Raw genomic sequence first — 9322 nt, forward strand, 5'->3', positions numbered from 1 at the left:
ATACATGTACCATATGTACATRCATATGTATATAAGATAGTCATGTTAAATTTTATTTCTAATTTAATATTACCAGACAAAATTCTGGGACGGTGGGTGTCCGGTTATGAGAAACACTGCTACAATTTCTGGCTCCAAAATCCACAAAGCGACTGGTTACAAGTGGTGTTAAATCAACCCAAATTATAGAAAACTTTTAAATTGACTAGACTATCAATTCAGTTTTATTTACGGTACATACAAGCTTGTCCACAAAAATAATAGTAAATATGGGATTTATATTTGCATTTTATTGACGAATTCCGATTGAAGATGTAACAGGATTCATGTACGTAAAAAATTTATAAATATACTTATGTTTGTATGTAAATTAGTATACGTGTATTGAGTATATGTATATATACATATATATGTATGTGTATCTGTATTATTTTATTATAAACTTACAGCCAATAATTMATTCCTACACTACCTGAATCCTTGCACTTATTTTTAATAATACAATAAAATTAACATTTCTACATGCAAAATATTTTATATAACTATTAGTTACCTTATTCAAACTAAAGCACTATCAATAAAAATATATTTTTTTATTCAATTAAGTATAAATGTTATGCATTTTCCTTAAAGTCTTAAAGTTAAAAATATTTCAAATTGCGAAATAAAACTAGAGTTAATAACTAGATACGTATAAAAAATCAATCTCCAACAATTTAAAACAGCCCAGGCAATATGCCGTATAGTAAGCAGTCGTATTTTTCGGAATTCGTAATTCGCAAACATATGTACATTTKTATATACAYACACACATATACAAGTATTGCGAATTTTTTTACATACAAGAATACATGATTATGTCAACTGCCATTTTATGATAGTATGTATGTAATCCCTTAAGTCGAGAAGAAGAAGCAACAGAATGTAAATTGTAAACAAAAATGAAAACGCTTTTACTAATTCGAGAAGTAATCTTAATTTATTAGGTTATAGTCAAAAAATTTACTCTAATGAATAGAACAACGTTACGGGAAAATAATGTGGTCTTTTTTTATCTATGTTTATTGTCGAGAGTGTTCTCAATAATGTACAAAAGGTCCGAATAGAATTATTCAATGCATATATAAAAAATATATTCGCAAAAAAAGTATTTTATTTTTTACCTTAAACTTTTTCACGATAAACTGTTAARTTAAGCATATTTCACAAATTAATCAAAGTGTTTACTTTTTTGCTTAGAATTTGCATGCTGTTCTATTTAATTCTTCTCAACTCAAAAGAAATTCGTCACAATATGACGGCATAGTTCAATTTGTTTTTGTAACAATTGTCCCAGCCTAAACCGAAAAAATTAACGTTAAATCTTGGCGTAATCATTATTTACACATGTATGTATAGCTCTCGAGCATTTACCCTATACAGTTCCAATTTGATAACCCTTGGCGTTGGCAACGCTCAAGCTTCTATTTCAATTGGTCCGCATTGGTAACACTCCATAATGTTGTTGTTGAGAAGATTGGTGTTGCTGAATGAGGATTTGTTGTTGCTGGGATTGTTGCTGTTGTTGTGGTGGTTGCTGCTGAGGTTGTTGTTGCGATGTCTGTTGAGGTGGTGGCATACCTTGACCGGAACTTGCAGTATATGTAACCACACCAGTTGTTATTTGCTGTGGCTGAGACACGACAACTGGTGCTGTTACTTTGCGCTCCGATTGCGTACGAATGGGTGGTGGCGCAACGACTTGGGAATGACTCGATGGCATCGATGGCGGTGGAGCATACATGAGAATCGCTTCACCAGAATTCGGATTACGTGCTGGTGGGGTTACTGCTGAGCCATGATATGATCCATAGGAACTGTCATCTGATTGTGCCGATTGGCCACGGTTCCGATGTATTGCCATACCGTACGCTGACTCCGGCCGACGATCGTATTTAAGATTACCGTCGAGTGGATTGGGGTTATGACGTGTACCATATACAGGCTGAAAGCCCTGTTGACCATCTTGATTTGTTTGTTGSGGTTGGTGAAGTTGTGATTGTTGTGCTGGTTGATGTTGATGATGCTGTTGATGCTGCTGTTGTTGTTGTTGATGATGTTGTTGTTGTTGCTGATGATGTTGGTGCTGTTGTTGTGACTGCTGCTGATGAGATTGTTGATGTTGCTGTTGTTGATGCTGTTGCTGCTGCTGCTGTTGGGACTGTCTTGTTGATCCCCTTATACCGTATATGCTCTCTGAACGTTGCTGCAACTGATTTTGTACATTTTGATTTTGTAAATGCGATGATTGAGCCTGGGTTTGTGGCTGTGTCATACGCATACCGTATAAGCTTTGTGCTGGTACTAACGGACCCGGACGAGGTACAATCTCCCGATTAATAGCTGTGTTACTCTTGGTGTATACAGACTGTGAACGGTTCAGATTTGTACGTGTGAGTGTGGGTGAGCGGCAATACAGRGAACGTGTGCCACCATACAGTGGTTCTGGCTGATCAAATTTRTTAAGGGGAGGTGCCGTGTACAAATTCTGGCAATAGTTAACTCCACCTGGAATAGTGCCAGTGTTACTTGCGATCGCCGTTTTTGTGCTTGCTTGTCCACGTGGATATGTACTCTGAGGGTATTTAGGAGCCATGTGTGGTTTTTCAACGTCTAAATCGTAGTTGAGTTCATCTTCGGAATGTATAGAGGAAGAGTCGTTATCAGCATTTTGTTTGTGTGTACGTGAGTTTCGGCGTGTACTGAACACATATTCGAATAGCAAGCCGGATGCAATGCCGCCGACAAGTGGGCCAAACCAATAGACCCAATGATTATCCCATTTATTAAGTACAAAAGACGGGCCTAGCGAACGAGCCGGATTTAAATAAGGCATCTGCAAAAACAAAGGATGCAAATGTGATTAGAAGCTTTCCACAGGTAAATTTTTTCATACTACAAATAACACGACTGAAGRCATACATGAGTATATTCTCTCTATTTACAGATATATACATATGTATATTTATAGGCATATGCATGTATGCATGGGTGTACACTTACACATGTGTGAACACTTATATCAGTATATACATTGACGTGAACTATCAAGATTCCTTAATGGTCATTTATTTTCGACCTCTTCTTTGTAGCGACTGCAATCGCATTAAAAATTCCGAAACGCAGGTGTTTCCTACAAGGTCCTCAACATACTTACCACATACACAAACATACGTACGAGTAAATATACATACCTAAATACGAGTATAAACTAAGTGTGTTCATTGGTAARTAGAGCTAATCGGGTTTCATTGCTACTTTAATTTAAGAGTAAATTCCAAAGATGCCGCAATTATCACAGACATTTTTATTATCGTTGCGGAACAGCGAATTTGATTTTTAACTGTGGGCTGTAAAATTAATAGTTTTCGAAACTATTTTTAAGAAATCAAAATGCCCTACGTCATAAATTGTCAAATGTTTGTATACCTCGTTATATCTATATACTACTACTGGGCATATAAAATCTACTTACAGAAACAAAACTACAAGCACTATACGCAGACCCCACTGTAATGGCCGAGCTGCCCATAAAACGCTTCATGGAGTCGGTTGAAACGAAATAAGTGAGTACAACGACAAAAGTCAGACTAAATTCCACTCCAAATCGCTCCCAGGCTGCCAATGACGCGCTGTGAGATATTGCTGCTTGTAGATTTCCCTGATAACCAGGCACGGTAACACTAAAAKTAGAAGGAAATGAAAATAGAATTAACTTAGAATTGTGATTTAATGAAATGTTGTTAATAAAACTAAATCTTAGTAATATATTTGCCAGTAAATATACGTATGTATGTACATACATCTGTCACGGAACTCCTCTTAAACGGCAGGATCGATTTTAATGGGATTTGTTATGTATAACCAGATGGATTCAAAAATGGTTTAGAATCACAATTTTTAAATTAAAATTTCATTTTTRTTTTAAATTTAAGTAATTTTAAACTTATAAATTGTTGTTGATCTAGAAATGTTTTATATTTATTCCATCAGACGCGYTTTCAAATTCCTAATTGCGCTGACAGCTATCGCAACAGGATTTCAGGAAAAAMATTTTTTTTATCGTGTCATCATTACATTAGGATAAAAGTTGTGTTTAAAGAGTTTGGAAATATAAGGAAAGCCTAAATTCGCCGAACAATATTTTCGGTAACAAATTCGCAATTGTAACCGGCGTCTAATTATGAAAATTTTTAGTCATACGCTGGCACACCTTAAACGCTGTATTCGTGCAAAGATCTATTCCGATACATTCATTGGTAATTAATTTGTGCACTGGAAAATGATGGAATCAGATAGAATTTAAAATGAAGTTATAAGAAAAGTAGGCATGGTTGTGCTCAATTTTACCAACTTTTACACTGTAATACAGGAATGTCTTTGTAATTGGAGTCTATCTGGAGATATATGATTTCACCAAAAGGTAAAAGAAGKTCACGCCCATCGTCCAATTTTAACACCGTACTATCTTAAAATTTAATGTTTATGACGAATRTTTTCCGATCTCTTATTTTCACACTGTCGAAAGGAATACAAAATTTGGTTGATTTGGCTTCAGTGGTTTGGGAAATATGTATGTATGTATATAAAACCACGCCTACTTTTCCAATAATAACGAACAATATAATCAATTTAATTACAATTCAATAAATATTTTTTCAAGCTAACGCTTGCACGGACGGTACAGACGGACGGACAAACAGACAGTCATTCGGATTTCAGCACCGTATATCTATCTCGATTAGGTTTCGGTGATACAAACAACCGTTAGGTTAACAAAACTTACAATAAACGATAATAATGATATATTGGTAAAAATATATTGGAGAAGGATCATTATTTTCATCATTTATGCAGCGTCAGTGTTTCCTAATAAGCTCACTAGTTTCTTTGTTGTTATGTTTTATCCGATCAGCACCTCAGCCATCATCCTTAATTTCAAAGGTTTGAAATTATTAACGAAAAATTTGATAAACTTTTAATATTAGTAAGAATATGGATGTTTYTGACAAAAAAAATTTGTTGAATAAGTGTGTCAGAAATCATTTACCTATCTAAAAATATAAAATAACTAATTATACTCATATCATATGTTCATAAATACAAAAATACCCCAAAAATGTGTCCGTATAAAGTGTGGTACACACACAAAAATGAAGTAAATATATAAATTTACGCAAAAACGGAAGATCACAAGGTAATCGTTGCTGAGCCTCATGCTGTCCGCTGGCTCTGGCGACCTACGACACATCGTTGATACGTTGGTTGAATTTTTCTCACGGTCAAGCAGATTCACAACAGAGGTCTGAGAAGCAGCTGTGAACAGCTCAAGTTCTAGCTGTATTGAGTTTCTGGTTAATTACAATTTTTTACCGAACACTGTGATATTTTTGTTGTTGTTGTTTCTTTTTTGACATGGTATCAAGTGTACGGTAATTATAGTGCAAACTTATTTTCATCGAATTCATCAGCACCATGCTTTTTGAACTCTCAGGCATAGCAAATGTTTGCAGTGTGTATGAATGTATCCAATATAGATTTGTAGTACATGTGAAACATAACCTAAGCTTTCATACATTTACTGATGTGATCTGTACGTTGAAATAGAGCATACTTTACTTTCTGAACATTGGCAATTTATCAGTTTTTTGTGGGAGTAAAAAAGGAATCACATTTTTCTCTTTTAAGTTTTATTARACCCTATTTGAGTATATAAAAGAAATTTTATTGTAAGATTTGATAGTAACATGAGCATTGTACTATTTGCAATGTTTATAGATTTATATTATATATGTACATATGTAATTTTTACACAAAAAATTAATATTTAATATCACAAGGTATTTAATATTTAATTTTTTGTCCAAAAAAATGGACATTAATATTGCTAATAATGTTGCAGAGAAAACAGAGTAAAATTTTAAGTGGAAAAAGGAAATACTCCCGAAACCCACTGTAGCCGACAGTTTCGAGCAAAATGTATGTACGGCCCAAACTGAACACCACTTGAATACTGTTTTTAGAACAATAAGGAGTACTTTATCACCTTAAAAAAGTGATTCATAGCATRCAAATTTCAATCATTCGTATCATTTTAGATCGATACAATTAATTTTACATCTAAGCATTAACCCTTAATAGCCTGATTTTTTTGTTGAGCTCAAAAAAATATGTGCTATAAAACTCACGATTCTGAACAAGCTTTGTTCTATAACTTTGTTTGCAAGTGAAATTTACCTCAGCTAGGTAGAAAAACCCTGGTTGGTTCCTACCGGAACCACTAGGCACCCSAACTTCAAAAATAAACAAGATGAATTAAACAAAAACATTTTTATTTCGATGTTGGTCAATGTTTTTGTGTGCTGTTGCATGTCGATTTGTCTTTTTTATTGTAAGACAAGGATATACAGGATACACCACAGAAATATATACTACACCATTATTGGCTTTAATTCTGGTGAAATACAGCAAAGCAGTTTTTTCTGGTGTAAAACACAAATGTACTCCACATTTTTGACATCGTACTTTTGTACGAGATGTGCAATCCTTCACATACTCTGGTAAATGCCCAACGTTATCTAGGCGAATGTCACGTGGTGGTAGCGGACCAGACATGGGGCGTTGATGTTTTGCAGATATTTCTACTTCCAAATTTGTTCGTCGACCTTTTCTAATACTCATATCARTACCAGATTTTGTCAGGCACTTTGCAACTTCTGACACAAATTCGTGCAATACCATCTTGGGCTCAGTTTGATTGGTGTCTTCATGATGTCGCTTATATAACATCCAGGCATTGATGATAGCCATATCACACATGCGGTAGAATAATCGGTTTGTCCACTTTCGTGGTTTTATGCGAATATGACCACGACCCAGTGACGAATCCAAGAGGTCAACGCCGCCCATGTATTTGTTATACTCGTGGATAACGTTTGMACATTGAATGCTCTCTGTAATTTTTTTCTTTTTGTTGTAACGTTCAATGGCAGGTGCATTCGCAGGCGTTTCACCATTGGCCGCAAGATATAGCTTTATTCCAGCCATTGTTGAAGCCATGTTGACAACTTTATTGTCTTTGTCAATCCATACGCCTTCAAACATTGTGGCATACTCTAGCCATCGGGCGTGATCACCTACAACAACTGGCTCTTCTGCAMCATCCATGCCTAATAAAAATCTTATTTAGAAACAACAAGCTTTCGTATAAGAGAAGGGGATATTTTAMATTGATTTGGTTCACTATTTTCTTYTATAACTGGATTGCCGATATCGACATCTGCAATATCTGCCACATTCTGAACAACAGCTAAGTCAGCAATGTTCTGAACATCTGCTACTTCGTCTTYTAAATCTTCACTACGCAAAGCAGCACTAARGTCAAAATCGGGGTCTACATCACTGTCATCAGCAGAAAAATCGCCGCCGTCTTCGCTTTCCGACCACGCAATAGAATTAACGAACTCGCTTAGCTCTTCTTCAGTTCGAAAATCATGTATTCTACGAGACATTGCTGAAAAAACTACAAAAAAGCCATAGTATAATCATTTTGTATATAATTTCATATTTGCAAAATTTCGTACTCCGGGTGCCTGACGGTTCCGCAAGGAACCAACCAAAAAATCAAACAAATCTTACAAACAAATAAAATTTACTTACCTATAAAACTTATCTTAGCTTATTTACACTATTATTTAAAGTTGGAGATTTTTCCCCGTTCCGAACGAATTATTCACAAAAAAATTATTGCAAAAACGCGATTTCACAAAGTTCACTAAAAATATGGTACACGCACTCAACTCAATACAAACATGCCAACTGACGTTTATTACAAGTGGGGATAGAATTAGCATATGGCGCATGAATCAATTAACGGTCTTATAACGACAAGCAAATTCTAAAATAAAATTCCTTAAACAGAATTTTGAATTTAAGCGGTTGGTTCCTGGCGGTACCAGTGGGTTATTAAGGGTTAAGAATGCCTACATATGAAGAAAAATCTCTCTATATATAAATTTCGACATAAACACGTTTAGGGAGCGAAATGAAATAATTTGAAAAGTAATAATTGGTAAGTGCTGTGAGGTTTTAGAGTTTTCTTCTTCTTTACTGGCGTAGACACCGCTTACGCGATTATAGCCGAGTTAASAACAGCGCACTAGTCGTTTCTTCTTTTCGCAACGTGGCGCCAATTCGAKATTCTAAGCGAAGCCAGGTCTTTTTCAACCTGGTCCCTCCAACGGAGTGGAGGTCGTGCTCTTCTTCTGCTTCCCTCGGCGGGTACTGCGTCGAATACTTTCAGAGCTGGATTGTTTTCGCCCATTCGGACAACATGACCTAGCCAGCGTAGCCATTGTCTTTTAGATCGCTAAACTATGTCAATGGCGTCGTAAATCTCATACAGCTCATCGTTCCATCGAACAATTGTTGTTGGTGTAGATACTGTCAACAGTGCTCAAGTCACGCCAAACCAAGTCGCGAGTGCGACAACTGTTTGTTTGATGACATTAGATAYTTCGTCTTGCCCTCGTTCACCACCAGATCTATTTGGTTTGCTTCTTTATCCAGTCTAGAAAAAGCTGAATTAAGTTCTGCAGCTCGAACTATTTTCTCCAGCAGCAAGGAGGCGCCTTRTCTGAAACCTTGTTAGGTATCGAACGGCTCGGAGAGGTCCTTCCCGATCCTAACGGAGCTTTTGGTATTGATCAACCTCAGCTTATACAGCCGTATTAATTTTGCGGGGATACCAAATTCAAACATTGTGGCATAAAGGCAGATAGTTTTCGTGCCGACAAAAGCAGTTTTGAAATCGACGAAAAGGCGGAGTATGTCGATGATATGTTGTTGATTGTCCAGCTCTAAAGTCACACTGATAAGATCCAATCAGTTTGCTGAAGGTGGGCTTTAATCTTTCACACAATACGCTCGATTGAACGTTATATGCGATGTTTTGGAGACTTATCCCACCGTAGTTGGCGCTGATTGTGGGGTCTCCCTTTTTGTGGATTGGGCAGAGCAGCACTTAAATTCCAATGTTGTTGTTGTTGTTGTAACGGCAGAGTTCTGTTAGTTAAATTCCAATCGTTGGGCATGCTTTCGACCATATTTTCTTCACAACTATTCTCAACGTACTTTGTTTACGAATTTATTTATATTAAGTATAGGTATGTATGTACATAATATGTAATTGTTACGTTCAAGTAAGAAATGCAATCAAATATTTTATGGCGAAATTGCAACCATGGAAGGATGTAATGAACAAATATAAATATAATAATACAAA

General features: G+C 35.9%; 1 protein-coding gene across 2 annotated transcripts in view; it reads right to left on the bottom strand.

The window, feature by feature from the left end:
* Positions 1 to 270: 270 nt before the first annotated feature.
* Positions 271 to 9322, bottom strand: part of LOC108971130 (neurogenic protein big brain) — a 33248-nt gene continuing 24196 nt past the window's right edge. For both annotated transcript variants that reach the window (XM_018936980.1, XM_018936979.1), the window contains 2 exons: positions 3515 to 3722; positions 271 to 2875 (listed from right to left, as the gene is read on the bottom strand). In XM_018936980.1, coding sequence (XP_018792525.1) covers positions 1469 to 2875; positions 3515 to 3722 — 1615 coding nt within the window. In that variant the 3' untranslated portion in view covers positions 271 to 1468. The remainder of the gene's footprint in view (positions 2876 to 3514; positions 3723 to 9322) is intronic.

This window comes from Bactrocera latifrons, unplaced genomic scaffold, assembly GCF_001853355.1.
Source record: "Bactrocera latifrons isolate USDA-ARS-PBARC rearing strain unplaced genomic scaffold, ASM185335v1 scaffold_325, whole genome shotgun sequence".
Taxonomy (NCBI): domain Eukaryota; kingdom Metazoa; phylum Arthropoda; class Insecta; order Diptera; family Tephritidae; genus Bactrocera; species Bactrocera latifrons.